The following is a 19,810-nucleotide window of genomic DNA, read 5'->3' as shown; positions in this document are numbered from 1 at the left end:
TTTCAGAAGTTTCTATTAGTAGATGCTAGATCTTCTAGTTTTTCAAAATCACCATAATTTTTACATGTCTTCTTGTTTTGGGGAAATTTCCATGATTTTATCTTGGAGTTTTCTAATTTAGCCTCCTCGGTGGCACTTTTATAAACCATCTTATTTTAATTTCTACAACTGTTTCCAATAATTCTATTTCCTTTTCACAGCAATTTGTTCTTACTTTATGGATATAGTAACTTCAAATTTCTGCATAGTTATCAGAATTTAAGTTAACTTTTGTTTGTGCTTCTCTCTCCCGCCCATAGATGTAATCTTTTCAAAGTGGTTTACAAACATCTGAGCATTAGTTACCATCTTCTAGATTTGTTCCAGTTAGTCATAATTCCTCTTAATCCTTTACCTTAGCCTTGATTAAGTGCACAACAGTTAGACAGATTTATCTAAAAGTTTCTAGTGGGTGGTAGAGCACTTGCCTGGCATGCACAAGGCCCTGATTTAATCCCCAAGCACTGCAATAAAAAAAAAAAATATGTTTCTAGCCAACATGCTCAGATCTGAAGCATCCACTTTCTACTTGAACTTCAAGAGTTGCTATAAAGGATAACTGGACTGTAAAGTTAGAATAAAAAGGTGTTTTGAATCACATGCTTGTCCAAGCTGTCATGTCTGTTCTTGAAAAGAACTTTTATAATTCCTCAGATCCTACTGAATCAGTTATTAAATCTCAAGTAACTTTCATTTAGTTCCCATGCTTTTAGTTACTAATTATTAATTTGCCTCAAATTGCCATTCTGTACTGGGCAAAAATAGGGCCTTGTTTCCCTTTGACCTCAGGTTCCTAATCACTGCTCAGTGCCCATACCCTAGTGAAAAAGCAAGAAAAAAAATCAGTCGTCAAATTTCTATTATTGCAGATGTGCCTAACCTAGCCTTTTTACAGGTTTAGCCTTAATTACCTTAATAAAACTATGAATTCCTCACTTTTCTATAACTAAGCCTTAATTTTTATCTAAGAGGCACAGTGCAGGAGATAAAATCAGGTACTTTCATCCACTCAACCTTCTAAACTGAAGATGCTTCTATTTGGCATAAAAACAAATTTCAGGCAATAAAGATGTGACTGTTAAATAACTAGTTATTTCTAAAACTTAGTTTAAAACAATATACTTAAATAAAGCTATTACTCTTCAATTACAAGCTGAAGAAATACTAAGATCTTTTTTAATGGCCATCCTGCCCCCAGCAACCAAGAAGTACTTCTCTGCAATACTGCCAAATGACCAAAAGTATCACAGGAATGTTAGAAGTATATTTTAAATAATGTCTTCCACAACTTTTTGTTTATAAACTGGAAATAATAATCACTTCTAAGATACCCACTATTTAAAAACCCTCCTTCCATCAATTGCATAAGCAGTTCAAACTTAGATTACAATTCCCAGCAACAATTTTTAATTCCTTATTTTGCTGTATACATAGTGAAGGTTTCTGTTGACCAAATGTCTGATCTCTTTCCTTGACAAACGAATGACATATTCAGTACACTGAAATCTAGATGAACCTTCCTCCCTTCATGAATACACAAGATACACATAGACTTTAAAACAATCAACCCAAAGATATACACATAATTATAATATATAACCCAAATTTCCTCAGGGGACATTTTTCAGAGCTAATCTCTAAAAACTATAACCAGATTATCCAAGACTAAGTCTTGTGTTTGATGAATACATATCTTAATGTCATGATTTGTAAATTTAGCCATTAGACACATTGTGGGAAACCAGCTCACATTTAATTGTTACATTTTAAAATTGTACAAGTATTTTGACCACTACCCTCCCAGCCCATATTTAGTCTCTTAAAATGACAGAAAAACATCACTGATCACAGGTTTAACGAGTTTAATAAGTTTACCCCTTTAGTTCCTATTTGCAGCACCCAATATTCCTTTGAAATACCAGTAAGACCCGGCAGTGACCAACAGTAAATTTCCACCTTCCAGAGTTGAAAAGTTCAGTTTCTCTGAGCATTTCTGTGTTACAGTGGCACTTGTCCAGAACTAGTACCTCCCCATAGCTGGGGAGCTTTAAATGTACCAGTGAAAAAAGTTTTTTCCCCTTCAAGGGGAAGGAAAAAAAAAAGATTACTTCTCAACACCCAGCCAATCTGGCTGTGAGGTCTTTCATTCTGTCCCATCTCTTCAGGCTCTTTTTTTTTTTTTTTTTTTTGCTTTGCTTCTTTTTCTTTTACTTTTTTGCAGTAGAGCAAGAGAGACCAAAACCTAACCTGAGATACAAGAAACAAGACAGTGATGGCTATAAAGGGAGTAAACAAGGAGCAACTGAGATACTCCTTTACCTCCCACATCCAATGTATGTGCTTCACAGAAAAATCAACAAAAATAACAAACCCACAAAATACAACAACTAGAATTACAAAACCCATTCATCCAAGGTTGCTAGAAGGCAGGAAGGAGAGGTGGGAGGGTAAATGGCACAGGGAGAAAAACAAAGTATTTAAATCAGTCCAGGCACAGGGGCTGGCAAATGCTAGAAAATAGCTGCAGAAAAACCTGTGGTCCTTTCAGACTCACGGTGGTATTAAAAATCCACATACTGGTGTCAGAAAGATCCTGCCTCCCATGTACCAGAGACAAAAATTCCTCAAAGAGAAGGGAATACACAGAGGGCCCTTGGCAGAGTGGGTCCTGCCTTCCCTAGCCAGGAGAGGATAGAGAAAAGAGCTGCCACAACTTCTTTCCAATCCACCCATCCCCTTTAGATGACAGGCAACTCAATGGCCCACAGCAGCCTTCAGTTTGGCAGGAGATGGATGCGGTGAAGGGAACTTCTCTGCAGACGTTGAGCTACTCAGGGCAGACTGCAGATAGACTGTCTTGTGGAAGAGTCTGTTGCTTAAAAAGACCACCAAGGAGAACAGGCGCAACTGGAAAAGGCTAAAAGCAAAAGATCCAACATTGTTAACCTCCAGTTTAGCAAAATGATTCAGTCATGTGACAGCTTATTTGACTATATTAAATTTAAAACTGCATAGAGAAAGATAATTAAAATTTGATCAAGGAAGAACCGGTATCAGACACATGGCTGAACAAGCAACTAAAGGGTGTGAGACTATAATGCAAAGGTAGAATGCTTGCTTAGCATGAGCAAGGCCCTGGTTTTAGTCCTCAGCACTTGGTGGTGGGGAGGGGGGCAGACCTGGGTCCTGCAGCTTCTGTAAATGCAATGAATCACTAGTTTTGAAGTATTGGGGCTTATATATTTTAGATTAATTATAATTTGAAAAGTGCTTTTCTATGGCTAATTTCAGGATATAAACTTCAAGCCGAAGATATCATATATCTGTGGTTAGTTTCAAGCAAGTACCATTTTTTAAAAAAGTAATTAGGAAGCTGAAGCCGAAGGAGTACAAGTTCAAGATCAGTCTCAGCAACTTAGCATGGTCCTATGCAACTTCATGAGACCCTGTCTCAAAATAAAAACTAAAATGGACTTGGATGTAGCTCAGTGGTAAAGCACCTCTGGGTTCAATCCCCAGCACCAAAAATAAATAAATGTTAAAAATAAAATAAAATAAAGCCAGGCACGGTGGTACACACCTACAATCCCAGCAACTAGGTAGGCTGAGGCAGGAGGATTACAAGTTCAATACCAGCCTGGCCATTTTAGTAAAACTCTGTATCTCAAAATAAAAAAGGTTAGGGACATAGCTCAGTGGCAGAGCATCCCTAAGTTTGATCCCCAGTACCATTTAATAATAATTTTAAAAAAGTCAATTACCCCTTGTATTATAAACACTGGTAAAGTTACCTGCAAGAGAATGAAAAAACTCAAAATAGATTTGAAAATTCTCTAATACTAGTATCCTCATTGACTTACCAAAACTGATCAAAACTTAAGTGACTGAGCTTTCCTTTGAAGTAATAAAACTTATTATTATTGCTAAAAACTCATTTTTAAACATTTTACAATATTATCAATAAATTGATATAACCAGATGATATAGCTCATTGTTTGTGTGTGTGTGTGGAGGGGGGTACAGGGATTGAACCCTTGGCTTCATGCATGCATACTAGTATCCCTAGCATTTTTTTAAAAAACTAATTTTGAAAAAGGGTATCCCTGGGGCTGGGGATGTGGCTCAAGCAGTAGCACGCTCGCCTGGCATGCGTGCGGCCCGGGTTCGATCCTCAGCACCACATACCAACAAAGATGTTGTGTCCGCCGAGAACTAAAAAATAAATATTAAAAAAAAAAAAAATTCTCTCTCTCTCTCCTCTCTCACTCTCTCTTTAAAAAAAAAAAAGAAAAAGAAAAAGGGTATCCCTGAGTTGCCCAGGCTGACTTTTAACCTGCAATACTCCTGCATCAGTCTCTTAAATAGCTACAATCATAAGCATGTCCCACTATGCCTAGCAGCTCATTATTTTTTTTTAAGTTGGCCATTCTTACAAAAATAAGCTTAACTAAAGATGTCCACCAGTACCTAATATTCAATGGACTGTTAAATTTTAAAGACTATGGGTAACAGTATCAATTCAGGAAATATATAAAAATCTATATGCACATATTCATGGGAGAAGTTTGAAAGTTTGGGATTTATCCCAGAAATGTTTCTCTTCTTAACTGTATATTAAGGTTTTCCTGCAATGTAAGAGATTATTTTAAAAGAAAAAAAAAATCTGAACAATTTCATTACTAGCTGATACTTACTATGCTTTTCCAGGGGTCTTTGCTTCATTAGCACTGATAATGAATAAAGGAAAGAGAATAGAGAAGAGGCAGCCACTGTAAAAAAAAAAAAAGAAATAATTAGTCACCTTCACAACAGCCAGTGTGAGTTTGAGAAAGATACTAAAAGCCCAAAGTTCCTTTGCCTTCAGTGCAAACTTCACGGCTTGATAGTCTTAACATATCAAATATAGCTTTCAAATGGAACAAAAGGTTTTTCTAAGCACTGTGAATATTTAGCACTGCTCTGGGAGGGAGCATAAAAGAATTTGAGACAGAGGTTCATACAGAGTAACTTTAATACTAACTGATAAATGTCTATGACTAGTTGTCAAGAAGAAAAATCTTTACAGGTATCCTGATTGTTGAATAAGAAATCTGGCATAGAACCAAGAAGAGATACTTGCTACATGAATTTTATTTTTACTAGTCTCTCTTAAATCTCTCTAGTAAAATTACCTGATAATGTATGAGGACTGCATTGCTGTGAGAAAAGCCAAGGGCAAACCAAATCCAAAGTAGTAAGGCCAATTCCTTTCTATATTTGACAATCGCTGGTGCATTTCAATTCCTAAAACAAGGACAACAATGCTATTAGACTTCTTATTTATTTATTTAATTTTTTGGTGGAGGGCAGGAGAGGGTGCCAGGGATTGAACTCAGGGGTATTTGACCACTGAGCCACATCCTCAGCCCTATTTTGTATTTTATTTAGAGACAGGATCTCTGAGTTGCTTAGTGCCTCGATTTTGCTGAGGATGGCTTTTAACTCACAATCCTCCTGCCTCTGCCTCCTGAGTTGCTGGGATTACAGTCATGTGCCATAGCACCCGGCACATGTTTTCTTTTAATCAAGTGAAAACCTATTATAGGCAAACTATTTGAGGCTTGGGTTTTAGATACAGAGCTACCACCTAGAGCATAGCTATAGCATATAAAATAGAATTGTGAAATACTGATATAAAGTTTCTTTTTTTAAAGCTTTATAATTCAATAATCACAATTTCAAAGCTGATAGGGTGAATGAATTATGAATTTCAGTACCAGCATCCTTTGTCAGAACTAGTCTAGAACAAAGCAAGACATCAAATAAGCCAAGCACCATAGCACAAGCCTATAATCCTAGCTACTCGAAGGCTGAGGTAGAAGGATCACAAGCTTAAGGACAGCCTCAACAACTTAAATCCTATCTCACAATAAAAATATAAAAGGACTGGAAAGAGAGCACACTGGTAGTGCTCCTGTATTCAATCCCAGTTGCAAAAAAAAAAAAAAAAAAAATGCACACACACACACATATACCTCAAACAAAAAGGATGCTGCCTGCAGAAATACCCTCTTTCAGCCACACACACTCAGCTAAATATGCCAAAGTCTTTTAAAAGATCCTGCAAGAATCTAATTATGCTGATATTAATTTAATTTTGCTAATTTAGAGCAACTCATGCTCACTTACGCCACCTTATGGCCCAGGCAGAGTTATATTAAGCACCAAAAAGATAATTCTACATTGCCATTTCCCCCAGTCTCAAGGATTAAACTCACTAAGATAAATGTAAGCTCCCTCTTGCCAATAAGACTACTTTCTTTCAAAGATGATTTGTCAAAGGCTTAAGTATAGAGTAGTCTGCTTAGCAGTAGCTATTTCTAAACTAGGCCTTTACATTCTAGGTTTCTTTAGATGTACTTACCTTTATTGAACCAACGATATTCAAAGCAGTACAGTGAGTAGAGAAGGGACATATGCAGCAAACTGACCAGCTGACCAACAAGATGAATGGGAAAGAGACTCACAAACATTCCCTGAAGAACAAATATGGCATATCTTAATTCCAAAGCATCAGAGACCTAACATTATTCACCCACTGCTCTACAATTTTCACTTCCAGATGAGACACTTAGCTACTTCTCAAGCCTCTGAACAGCAGGTGTGGTGAATAGTAGGGTGGCTGGAAAGCACAAGTAAATCCTTGTTTCTTTTAATTTTATGATATTTAAATTCTCTAGTTGTTACTGTGAAAAAATGATTTAAATATCATTACCTTTCACATGACACATCTGAATACCCCCATATAATGCAATAACCTGTCTTTGTGATACTCCCTCTAGTGCAACTTTTTGAAATTTGTCCAGAAGGCCAGTCTCACCTGGATAAGGAAAAGAGCCTGTAGCAAAAGGTTGAAGAGCATGTCAGCAATTATCTTGCTGACACTAGGGAATGGATGAGGCTTCCTCCCTGATACCTCAAATGCTAGGTCAGCAATATCCTGTAACACAGAAAATAGTGCACCAAAACATGAATAATCGCCCTTGTTACCTATATCCAAAACTAATACCACTGGTCTTTCACTAGAATTGCCAGGAAAGAAAAGCCCCAGACATCTGTCAATGAGATGCTTCAATGCACTAAGATAATGATTCCATTTTACAAGAGCACATAGATCATTCATTGGCTGCTTAGCCAAGAAAAATTAAGGCTAAGAAATGGGTCCTGCCAGGCATGGTGGCTCACACCTGTAATTCCAATAGCTCAGGAGGCTGAGACAGGAGGATTGCAAGTTTGAAACTAACTTCAGCAACCTAGCAAGGTCCTAAGTGACTTAACGAGACCCTTTTTAAAAGGGCTGGGGATCTGGTTCAATTGTTAAGCAACCCTGGGTTCAATTCCCAGCAAAAAAAAAAAAAAAAAAAAAAAATCGATATATTAGGGCATTATACCACTAACTTCACAGGCTAAAACTTGTCACCTGTCAACCCATCATGCTGTAGGACCCAGACTCCATTCTGCCCTGGACCTACTTGAAACCAAATGGCATTCACAACTTTGCTAAGCACAAACAGGGGAAGCACCCAAAGAGCACTGAAAATTGATGTGAGGAAGAATTCCAGCCACGACCAAACATCTCCATGTAGTGATGGATCACCTAAGAAAAAGGAAAAGAGTAGTAGTTTAATTAAAGAAATGTGAAATCAGAAGACCAAACATGGAACTCCTATTTTGCAAATATTCTTTATCCCCCCCCCCCACATTTCCTGTTTATTGCCAGTATATCATGATACCTAACTCAAAAAGTCTTATTCATAGTAAACACACCATATTCTAGCCACAGCTCCAATTCAGCGTAGCCATAGATACATGCAGCTTATCTTGGAACAAATCTGTTTACAAGGTGGAAACTGAAATGTCACAGTGACTAACAGAACACAATTAGCAAGAAACCACCTGGTTTTAAAATCACAGCTCTGCCACCTATTAACAGTTGAACTATAGTAATAACTTTTATTTCTTCATTCATAAAATGGATAGAACAACAGTTCTTATCTCAAAAGGATTGTTGAGAAGTCTAAGTTAAAAACATCAAAAACTCTTGAGAAAAACTAAAAACATCATCACCCCTCTCCATGCCTATCAGACAACAAGAAGTAAGTATGTACTTACCAATAATTCGGGCTGTTACTGACTGAAGCACAGGAATAAACACACGGTAAAACAAGAGGAGACTGAACTACAGGAAAGAAGCAATAAGGTAAGCATCAAAAGTCCTTCTTTAATATAAGAGTTTCAAATTTCAGTAATGATTTTTCAGATGGGAATGCCTAATATAAATCAGGAAGCTTGAAGAACAACCAAGGAATCAGACCCATTTCTATATCCCAGAACTCCAGCTACGAGGTACAAACCTGATACTGCAAACTTTTTGGTACAAAGAAGAATACTTCAAATAGTATTCGGGACAAAATATAGAGGAATATGCTAAGTACATGGTAATGCTTATTAGTTAAATCTAAAGCCAGCATCTTAAAACATCTGTGAAATGTTTAGATTAAGATAAATTGAATTACTGAATTCCAAATCAAAGAAAATATTTAACTTCATATTTAAAGTACCCAAATTCCACTTAAGTGTACATTGGTTCTCAATTAACCATAGGCAACGTTTTCTGCTCTGGGTTTCAACAGTAATCAATTCTATTCAATACGTATGATCAGATGTGAGAAGAACCTTGTTCAATCATATCTGCCCTTTTCCTCTGAGCCCCATAGATCTCTTAGCCAAAATGTCTATATACTGTCAACAGAAATTGTTATCTATAACAATACTTAAACTTGTGAATGAGTCATTTAAAATAAAGAAACTAAGTATATATTCAGGACAATTCCCGACACTTGTTTACATACAGTGTGTTCTTTCTTGAGTGGGAATAAAATCACTATAGGTGCACAGAAACCTGAGTTATATTAAATGCATATAAACAGTTCAAAGCTATTTGTCTTAGCATTTCAAGAAAACAACAACAATCTGAAGATATTTATAAAGCACCCAGAATTTTTTTTTAATATTTATTTTTTAGTTCTCGGCAGACACAACATCTTTGTATGTGGTGCTGAGGATCGAACCCGGGCCGCACGCATGCCAGGCAAGCGTGCTACCGCTTGAGCCACATCCCCAGCCCAAGCACCCAGAATTTGAGAGAAAAGAACTTACCCAGAATACTCCACCATTCCAAGCACAGCACTGGAAAATTCTACTAACAATACGTGGCTCACTGGAAAAGACCATACGCATTTAGCTTATAATGCATATAAATTAGGTTACTTCCTAATTGTCAGTTCGGTAGCTTTCCATTTTATTCCTTCCATTGGCACCACATTATTTTTCAGCACCTAATGTTCCCCCAGTGTTCCAATTTTGTAATTCAGTCAATGAGAAAAGATTAAAAATACTTCTGAGGAACCAGATTTTAAAAAAAACCCACATACACACACACAAATATATAATATATATGTTCTGAACAATGAGGTAGGTTAGAGAAGATCAAAAGAGAAAGGCTTTGGTTGGGGTTCTTCTATCAATAAATCAATCTACATAGGCTTTCCTACAAATAAACCAAATAACACCTGTTGTTGTTTTTGGTTCTTTATTTAGCATTCTGTTCTTTTTCAAACATCATGAATTTATTGGTACTAGGAATTTAACCCTGGGAAGCTTTACCACTAAGCTACATCTCTAGCCCTTTTTACTTTTTGAGACAGGGTCTCACTAAGTTGCTGAAAGCCTTGATAAGTTACTAAGGCTGACCTCAACTTGTGATCCTCCTGTCTTAGTCTCCCCAATCACTGGGATTACAGCACCTCGGCACTTGGCAACATTATGAAATTTTAAGCAAGGTATATTACTAGATCCTAATTTACGTCAGTGTGGGGGGAATGATTCAACCATAACATCTTTCTGTGAAGAAACACAAAAAACAATGGAATGCTGAAACTTGAAGTTACTCTGTAGGTCGTTATTATTTCTAAGAATCAGTCACTTCTAATGTGCCTCTCCCTGGGACATTTTCTGACATGGTCCTATACTCCTTACCTCTCTTGCTTCCGCTCTATACTCTGGGCTCTCCTCTGTGCCAGAACACTACTTGCCCTTCTTCGACGTTGCTCTTCTCTTTTCTGCTGGATTCGAGCGTCTAGCTTTGAGATGGTACAAATACCCCAGATGGAGTCTTTGATTCCCTATAGACAAGGATATTTTTCAAGAGGAGATTATGGATTGGAGAAGACTTTCCACAGTTACATATAGATAAGTAAGAATGGAAACCATTTTATTTATTTAGTTACAGAGCTTAAAGGACCTTTTGATATGTATATGTGTGTGTGTATATATATGTGTATACAAGTACAGTATGTGTGTGTACACATACACACACACATACACACACACACACACATATGTATATAAAATTAAATATAAATATATCCCTTTTTGGAAGTGCTAAGAATCAAACCCAGGGCTTCATACATAATAGGCAAACACTTTACCACTGAACTATACCCTCGACCCTTAGTTTCTCTTTCTTTTAATTTTTTAAAATGATTCCCAGCTTCCAGAAGAGTTGCTAGAATAATGGAGCACTTCCAAATATATTTTTTCAAGATTTATCAGTTTAATATTTTGTCATATTAACAAATACTTACATTTTTTTCCTGAATCATTTGAATAGGTTACTGTATCATGTTCTCTTAATTTTTCAGTGTGTATTTCCTAAGAAAAATGTTTTTATATAACCAAGATAGTTATTCAAAAAATTTAATACTAAAATATTTTATAGTACAGATCACAATTTCCTCCATTTGTCCCAATAATGCCCTCTAAGGCATTTTACCCCAGAAGAGTTCAGTCCAGCCTGGTGAAGTGGTGTATGCTTATAATTCCAACAACTCATTTAAGTCCAGCCTCAGCAACTTAGCAAGGCCCTTAGGAACTCAGTGAGACCCTGTCTCAAAATAAAAAAGACTGGGGATATAGCTCAGCAGTAAATCACCCCTGGGTTCAATCCCAATACTGGAAAAAAAATAATAAAAGTTCAGTCCAGAATCATATATAGCATTTAGTTATCATGTTTCCTTAGTCTCTTAAAATCAGCAATAATTCTTTAGCCTTTGTAGTTCTTTTTGAATAATACAGGCCAGCAAAGCATGGTAGCACATACCTATCATCCCAGTGACTTGGGAGACTGAGGCAGGCAAGTTTGAGGTCAGACTGAGCAACTTAGGGATATAAATACAAAGGACTGGGGAAGTACCTTCAGTAGTAAAGTGCCCTGGGTTCAATTCCCAATACATAAAAATACAGGTCAGCTATTTTATGAAATTCCCTCAAACTGAGATTTGTTTCCTCATAATTAGATCCCATTAAGCATTTTTAGCAGGAATATCACAGAAGTGATGATGTACCTTTCAAGGTATCACATCAAGTGGCACATGATATCCTCAGGAACAGTGGCACATACCTATAATCCCAGCTACACAGGAGGCTGAGGTAGGAGGATGGCAGTTCAAGGAAAGCCTAGGTAATTTGGCAAGACCCTGTCTCAAAACAAATTTTTTTAAAAAAAGGGCTAGGGATGCAGCTTAGTAGCAGAACACTAGCCTAACACGTGTGAGGTCTAGATCAGTCACCAGTTATGAAGAAAGAAAAAAAAATACACGATAGCTCTTTCCCCTTGTAATTATGTTAATTTTACAGTCAAGGTATTGTCCAGTTTCTCTGTTATATGGTGCAAATGTTTTCCTCTTGAAACTAATAAGCAATCTTTGAGGAGACACTTCCAAACTCATGCTAATATCCTGCTTATTAAGTTCTCCCCTCTAGATTTAGCACCAATTCTTGCCCAAACCAATCTTGAAAAACATGGTTGCAAAACAGTTTTCCAACTCCTCCATATTCATCAATACTATGATGCCAAATTGTTGTTTCCCCTATATACTCTACATTATCGATTAAATATCTATAGTATTTCCTGTATCCTGCACTAAATCTAAAGATACAAGGATAAATAAAACTGATCTCTAGAAAGGACTAGGGCTGGACAACCAAAGTTAGAGAAAGACATGTAAAGAAACAATTACTGTTATAAGAATGAAAGAAAAAAAGAAAAAAATTATTATAAAATGTGAAGCCCTAGGATAAGAGAACACCACATACAATAGAAAAACATAAGAATATGGTAGGGTAGCGCAAAGAGAAAATATCCTTAATGAATATATGATGAGAAAAAGAGTTCCAAGTCTATAAAGACAGTAACAGAGGCACCTGCCAGCCAAACATGAAAAGTTCCAGGTAAGTGTTGGTAGTATAAATACCAAAATTACCTGTCACCTAGTCCAAAGAACTACATTTACTTATCCATCCACCTATCCAGCTACTCAATCAAACACATATTGAGAATCTTCAATAAAATGGTCATAAAAATGCTGGATTTAAGGATAGCATTCTCATCAACTGTTATTAGGCAAAACAAATTTTAGAAATACCAGCAGGAGACAGAGAAGTAACCAAGCCTGTGCTACCTACTGATGACAGCATAAACTGATAGTGTGCATCTGACCTTTTTCTGAGTAACTTTTAGTTTTATTTTTGCTTTTAACCTTTAAATCTTCCACCGATAAATTTTTTAATCAGAAAACTCCAATCTTTGAGAAAATGCAATTCAAATAGCCAATGGCCTACCTAGTATGCTTACAGGATCCCCACCTATTAGATACCAGTATAGTAAGGTAGAGAAACACATTGTAGAACTGATCCAGGGTTGAAATTTTATAGCTCAAGAATGTGAGAATTGGGCTGGGATGTAGCTCAGTGGCAAAAGCGTCTGCCTTGCATTCGCAAAGCCCTGGGTTCGACCCCCAGTTCCAAAAAAAAAAAAAAGACAAAAAAAAAAAGAACCCCACCAAGAATGTGAGAATAGAAGATAAAGGTATTAAAAGTGGATCATATTGCATAATCTCTTTAGCCCTTCTATAATACTCCTTTGATTTCTCCTTTTTTACTATAAGGCAATAACCTTTTAAACTCTCACTGAAGGAAGAACCTCCTCCTGCTCAGAATATGGCAAGAGAGGTTCCAGAGGAGACACTGGACGCCAGACATCCACTACAAGTAACAGAATCTTGTAACACTGAAAATCTGGGTGACTAAATCCTAAACACACCTTTATAGGGCATTTTCTTAGAGCACCCTCCTCACCTGTACTTGTAAAATGAGAGTAAAAAAAAAATAGGTTACATAATATAAATTCAAATAAAGTAGTTGAAGTAATAGTACTGTACCAATGTTTATTTTTTAGTTTTGACAAATGTATCATAATCAGACAAGGTGTTAACATTTGGGGAAGCTAGTAAAGGATATACAGTAACTGTACTATCTCGCAACTTTTCTATAATTCTTAATTCTTAATCTATCTCAAAATAAGAAGTTAAAATTTAACTGACCAGGGCTCCAATACTACAAATACTCACTGGACAGGTCTTCCAAGCTCCTATAGGGTACACAATAATTTCTATCTGAGTAGTCTTAATTAAAATGAAAACCTGTATATGAAGGACCCCAAAATGTAAAATCTCCAAGAACACTCAAAGAATTTCATAGTCAGTTTCTTAGCAAAAAGGTCTAAGGGAAAATTACTTGAAATAAGATGTACTCACCCTTCCAAGGTCCTGGAGAAAGGTTTTGACACTGTCAGCCATCTCCTCACCACCCAGACTGTCAACTACACAGAAGAGAGAGAAGCACCCCAAAATCTCTCATCATGAAGAACCTGGAAACAGATGGTACATAATGGAAGAAAAATATTTATCTTAAAGATAAATTACTTGGTGCACACCTCTACATGATGACCACCTATTCCTGTGCCTCAAACAGGGGAGCAATAGATTCCAGCACTAACACAGTGAACTAAGTGAGGCTATGACCTATAACTGCTGAAACTTAAAACCCATATAATTATTTGTTGGGTTGGCTTGTTTGTTTTAAAATGGAGTCTCACCATGTTGTACAGGCTGCTCTTGAACTCCTAGGCTCCAGGAACCGTGCCTAGGCCTCCTGAGTAGCTGGGGGTAGCTAGGACTTCAGGTGCAATCTCTGTGCACCTGGATTTTTTTTTCTCCCCCAAGCACTGGGAATTGAACCCAGGGTTGCTGTAGCACTAAGCTACACCCCAGCCCTTTGTTAATTTTTGAGACAGGGTCTCAAAAACTTGCCCAGGCTGGCCTCAAACCTGCAAACTTTATGCAGCTGCTAACACACAGTAAGAGGAGAGGAGGAGGGAAGAACAGAAGTACTTTGGATCAGAAGAAGGGAAAAGAGAGGGGATGGGAATAGAAAGATGGTAGAATTAATCAGATATTACTTTCCTATGTTCATATATGAATACATGACCAATGTAACTCCACATTATGTAAAACCACAAGAATGAGAAGTTATATTCAATGTATGTACAAATGTCAAAATACATCCTACTGTCTTGTATAATTAAAAAGAATAATAAATAAAAAAATTTAAAAAAACAACTTCCTCAGCCTCCTGAGTATATGGGATTGCAAATGCTGGCACATGGTAGCTGGGCATGGTGACAGGCATGGGTCACCGTACCCAGCTACCACCGTTTTATTGTTATTTGAGGTAAATGTGCTTAGAACACTGTTCTCCTCTGAATGTTGGTGTCCCAAACTATTCCTACTACAGACTCCAAGCTTTTTTGAGGATTTAGAGATGGGTAAAAATAGCATTTCAATATCCTCTTAAGCAATTCTTATGTTTGCTGTATATCATATCCTCAACACTTGAATGAAAATATAAGAAAAAGTTCTAAAAATTACTAAATATGTACTTCTTTCAGACACAGAGACCTCAAGAACACAGAGTTTTCAGTTATAATGTGAAGCTACCTACCAAGACCTCCAAATGGGTCTGTTTTTTAACTTTATATAAATGTGTATATAAGTGTAATAAGCATGCAACAGAGTAATTTTAAACTAGGCCAAGGCTAGGAGTGTAGCTTGGTGGTACAGTAATATGTGCTTAATATGTGTGAGGTCCTGGGTTCAATCCCCAGCACCAAAAAATACATTAGGCCAGAAAAAGTTCATATGTATAAATATTCCTCAAAACAATAAGGGTTTTCATTTTATTTCTTGGGTAAATGGGAAATATGGCTTCAAAAGTTAAGCAATTGAGGGCTGGGAATATAGCTCAGTTGGTAGAGTGCTTGCCTTGCATGCACAAGGCCCTGGATTCAATCCCCTGCATCACACACACACAAAAGTTAAGCAACTGAGAGTTCACATGTATAAATAGTATTTAAGGTGAATGGAAAATTCACTTGCAGAAATACTCCCACCCTTCCATGCTGGGGATCAAACCAAAGGCCCCAGGTACAACTGGCCCACACACAAAGTTATATCCCCAGCTCCTAGAAATTTTTTAAGAACTTAGTATTCTATTCTATCTCCAGCCTCACTAAATCATGCTGTGGGGTCCTCAGTTTAAAAGGTATAACCTTAGGGAAAGGTGCATGAGGGCACACAAGATGATAGAATAAGACAGAATCATTACCCTAGGTACACTTAAGATTGCACATAGGGTGTGATGCTACATCGTGTACAACCAGAGAAATGAAAAATTGTGCTGCAATTGTGTACATTGAATCAAAATGCATTTTGCTATCATATATACCTAATTAAAATAAGGAAAGAAAGAAAAAGAAAAGGTATAACCTTAATATAACAATTTCACAAGCAGTTTATAAAAAGTTCCAAATTTCAAAACATAAGCACACCTTCCCTGACCTTTATACACTTCACTAAAGAGCACCTCATTGACCTAACTGGACTAATGCCATTCAAAACTGGTAGATCAGGGAATGCAGCAGACGAAGACAACCTGCACAACAATCAGCTCCTTAGGTCAAATCCTATCCAGATGTGCTCACTTCAGGAACAGAAGTTTCTACAATTAACATTCAGTTAATGCTCCTACTCTTCCCTCCTAAAAACATATACTTCAGAGTTCCAAGCATATGAGCACAGGTACAGACAGGGTTCTCAAGGCTGTAGTGAGGACTCAGAGCCAGGTGAATGATAAGTATTCAAAAATGAACAAGAACTAGTTTTAAGACTATCATGAATCCACCCTCTTAGCTAGTTATTTGCTTCCATATAAATTAAGAGCACTAAAATTCTTCGTATATATTTTTTAGTACAAAATGCAATGGAATTAAAAAAAAAAACAAAAAAGAAATCCTTAGGATTTTATATAAACACAATCCCACTAAAGAATGTGCCAGCTTAAAGATGTGAGGAAGCCCATTACTTCATCAGGATTTTTTTTTTTTTTAAATCCTGCAGATCAAACCCAGAAGCACTTAACCAGTGAGCCACATTCCCAGTCTTTTTATATTTCTTATTTTGAGACAGGGTTGCTTAGTTGCTGGGGTTGGCTTTGATCTTTTGTCTGTATTTCTTACAAGGCACTGACAGGGAGCCTGAAACATGTCTGTCTGTCCCAATCCAGAACCGCTGTTATTTGAATCAGCCAGTTAATACCTGGCTTCTGCATGTACCAACCGACAGGGTACCTACCGACCAATGGCCTTTGAAGGACAAGTCACTTCAATTTTATACTGACATCCTAACATTTTCTACAAGAGTTGGTATGAATTATCTAGTTTGACAAACAGTTGAGGCACAGATAAAAATAACCTGCCACAATTTGAGACACACAGACTGAATGACACCGGGGGTGGGGGGTGGGGGGGGAATCCTGCAAATGAGGGGATTAAGATGCATCTGGTTCACAGCATTTTACAGGGGGAGCATTGAGTCTCATACTAAATCGCTTGTCCAGCGTTACAACAAGCAAAAGGCAAATACAGCAAACTTCAGAACCCTGACGTTCTATCCCCTCGGTGAGGACTTCTTTTTATTTAAGCTATGCAAGGAGGGCTTTTGTTTAAACCGAAAGTCCCATGGACATATAAGCTTTTTTAAACCTTGAAATACAGCTCCACATTAAATTCTTGACAGTCATTAAAACAGAGGGGGTATCTACTGAGGCACAGTCCCGCACTTTGATTTCTAAGTCATAAACTCAAGTCTGAGAAAGCAGGAAACCGGAATATCCCACTCCAGGTACGGCGAAGGTAAACATCCTCACTTCTCACTGGGCTTCACCGACTGCCTCCGCATCCCTGGCGCTTGGGCCCGTCTCTCCCGTAGCTCCTGGGCAATTAAGCTGAAAACAGGTACTCTCCCTAACCACAGCTGTGCACGAGGTGCGGACCACGCTCACGTCTGGTCACAGGGAGAACTAAAGATAGCTGCGCCGCCAGCTGGAGAGAAGCTCTTCACAACAGCGTACAGCGCTGCGGTCAGGCCCCGTTCCCGGCGGATCCTTGCCGTCCGAGGTCCCTTCCTGTCAAGGGTCGTCTCCCGCAGTCATTGCGGGAAACCTCACAACACACTCTCCGGCCCTGCCTGCCTTCACACGCCCTCACGGCCCCTGCCGCCCTGAACCGGCGGCGCGGTCACTCCGAGCCCTGGGTCACCGTAGCTCGCACCTACCAGCAGCTCCCTCGCCCACCGAGGACCGTATCGGCCCCTCCGCGCCCGGCCGCACGCTCCGCCGGGGCGCTCCCAGGGCCGGGGCCGCTGCGCCCGCACTGGGCATGCCCGGGCCGCACGGGGCCGCTGGGAAGTCGGGCGGGCGCCGAGCTGGGCCGCCGGGCGGGGGCGGGGCCCTGGGAAGGGGGCGGGTCTAGAGGAAAAGAGGACTGACCCAGGCGGCGCAGCCTGGGAAATGTAGTCAACGCTACCTGTTAAGTCGACGCTGATGCAGGGATGCAAGCTTCGGGCTCCGCCTGGCGGCCGCCCCAACCACCTTCTCTCTAACTTTCCTCACTGATCCCTCCTCCTTTCTCTTTCCTTTCCCCTATTTACCCCACAGCATTGCTGATCTTTCTAGAATCCTGGAAGCCTAAAAACAGAATAAAATAGGGGTCACCTTAGTTTATTGGTTGGAGACTGCATCCCCACCAGTTCAGTTCTTCTAATAGGAAAGTCAGTTTTTTGGCAAAAAGCTATAAGGGAGACAAAATTTACCTCTACCCTCTTAAGGTTTCTTGGCTGGGCCTACGAATTAAACCGACCAGATCAACCGAAGAAAAGCATACAATTTTATTTAATGTGAGTTTTTCCGTGACTGCTATAAGAAGGAAATGAAGTCCCCCAAATTAGGCAAAACCTAAGTGTTTTTATGTTACATTGAACAATGAGGCAATTGTGAAAAAAAATTTGAGTAGGCTAAAGTAAAAGTATTTTAATGACGTCTGTACAGACCTCTCAACTTCCATTCTTGACGTTACTTTTGATATAGGGAAACTATCTTCCATGTGGAAGTTTTATCTCCTGCTTTCAGAAAGAGGATAGGGTTCCTGCTTTCAGAAAGAGGGTAGGGTTAAAAGTACCTTTCTTTCATCTAGTATTTTTATTTTTAAGTGCCTTTAACTCAAAGTAATACCTATGCAAAAGGATAAGGCATACTTTTCCAAAGGATAAGGCATACTTTTCCAAAGGATAAGGCATACTTTTCTGAACCATCAAGCCTCACCTGTAAGCTTTTTCTTTCCTATTCCCTATCTCTTCAATCATTCCTCATTCCTTGTCCTTTCCATTTCCTATCTTCCTTTGTCTATACTTAGGGCTGCTACTCCTAGAGCCACCTATTCAGAGTTTTACAATTATAAGCTATTCAGTGCAACTTCTTATTTGAGGAAACCTAAAGCCCAGATGTCAAGGCTAGTGGCAGAAAAAATACCCAGATCTCTTGACTTTTCTCCAGTTCAGTGGGCCAGGGAAGTGTTGGTCTTATTCCCTGGCCCCGCCTCCAGCCCTATTCCAGAATAAAGTACCCCCTTATCTCAGTCTGCTGAAACCTTACCTTATGTTTAAGGAAGAGGAGAATCAAAACCAGAAAGTTTAGAGAATGGAAGCATCAAGAAGAGCCAAGAAAGAAGAGCACAAGCCAAGCAATAAAAGGCCAACATAGGATTTACATATGGAAACTCCTACAGCAAGACATTTTTGTTGTTGCTGTTCTATTCAGCCATGGGCAATAATCTTATTTTCTCAGCATACTGTAAGAGGGGTCCGGCGTAGCGTCGGAGGGAGAGACCATACACAAGAGACTTACTCCATGCAATTGGCAAAAGGGGATTTATTGGGGATCCATTCCAGCGCGCTGGGACTCTGTGCCCACTCAAGAAGGGAGCGCAGCTCAGAGCCCCGAGCAGAGGTTCAAACAGAGCTTAAGTACACTTTTTGGGGAGGGCGGGAGGCTTTGCATACATCAGAACAAATCATCATGAGGTGCGGGGAAATTGAACAACAACTCTGAGATGTGATTGGCACAATCATTGGCGGGCGAGGGTGATTGGTCATTTGTAAGCGGGTTACACATTCAAACTGATTGGTTTGGGCCCTGTGAGGAACTGCACAGGGCCCTAGGCTAAACGGCCAGTAGGGTGTTGTTTTAACTATCTCAGGAATCTGGGTGTAACAGAGGAACTTAATAATACCTAATCTTTTACATTCAAGCTTTCCAGCTTAGAAAATTTACCCTTTCAATACTACAGTGACACAACCACACCAAAGTTTATAGCAGGTCAGTTCACAATAGCCAAACTATGGAAACAACCTAGATGCCCTTCAAGATGAATGGATAAAGA

At 38.7% G+C, this 19,810-nt stretch overlaps 1 protein-coding gene across 3 annotated transcripts; it reads right to left on the bottom strand.

Annotated features, from left to right (window-relative positions):
• Positions 1-1,884: 1,884 nt before the first annotated feature.
• Positions 1,885-17,761, bottom strand: Ei24 (EI24 autophagy associated transmembrane protein). Of its 3 annotated transcripts, none has more exons than XM_077796970.1 (11): positions 17,649-17,761; positions 13,734-13,846; positions 10,117-10,262; positions 9,238-9,298; positions 8,191-8,257; positions 7,551-7,675; positions 6,899-7,018; positions 6,443-6,554; positions 5,211-5,322; positions 4,734-4,808; positions 1,885-2,956 (listed from the first exon to the last, which is right to left on the bottom strand). In XM_077796970.1, exons 2-11 carry the CDS (start codon positions 13,773-13,775, stop codon positions 2,794-2,796), a joined length of 1,023 nt encoding a protein of 340 aa, XP_077653096.1. In that variant the 5' UTR covers positions 13,776-13,846; positions 17,649-17,761; the 3' UTR covers positions 1,885-2,793. The 3 variants fall into 3 exon arrangements, with proteins under 3 accessions (XP_077653096.1, XP_077653098.1, XP_077653097.1); XM_077796972.1 differs by having other exon boundaries at positions 7,602-7,675; XM_077796971.1 differs by lacking the exon at positions 17,649-17,761 and adding an exon at positions 10,725-10,791 and having other exon boundaries at positions 13,734-13,825.
• Positions 17,762-19,810: the final 2,049 nt, after the last annotated feature.

The sequence above is a fragment of the Urocitellus parryii genome, chromosome 4 (assembly GCF_045843805.1).
Source record: "Urocitellus parryii isolate mUroPar1 chromosome 4, mUroPar1.hap1, whole genome shotgun sequence".
NCBI lineage: Eukaryota > Metazoa > Chordata > Mammalia > Rodentia > Sciuridae > Urocitellus > Urocitellus parryii.
Note: the sequence above shows the minus strand (reverse complement) of the source record. Positions and strands in the feature narration are given on the sequence as shown.

Bases quoted from the DNA above. Each gene is read 5' to 3' on its own strand.
- Ei24 (XM_077796970.1), bottom strand. From the start codon at position 13,775: ATGGCTGACAGTGTCAAAACCTTTCTCCAGGACCTTGGAAGG. The intron at 7,019-7,550 runs GTAGGTCCAGGG...TCTGTGTTACAG, and splicing joins TGAATGCCATTTGGTTTCAA to GATATTGCTGACCTAGCATT. The intron at 2,957-4,733 runs GTAAGTATCAGC...TTTTGCTTTTAG, and splicing joins AAGACCCCTGGAAAAGCATA to CCTTTTCCAGTTGCGCCTGT.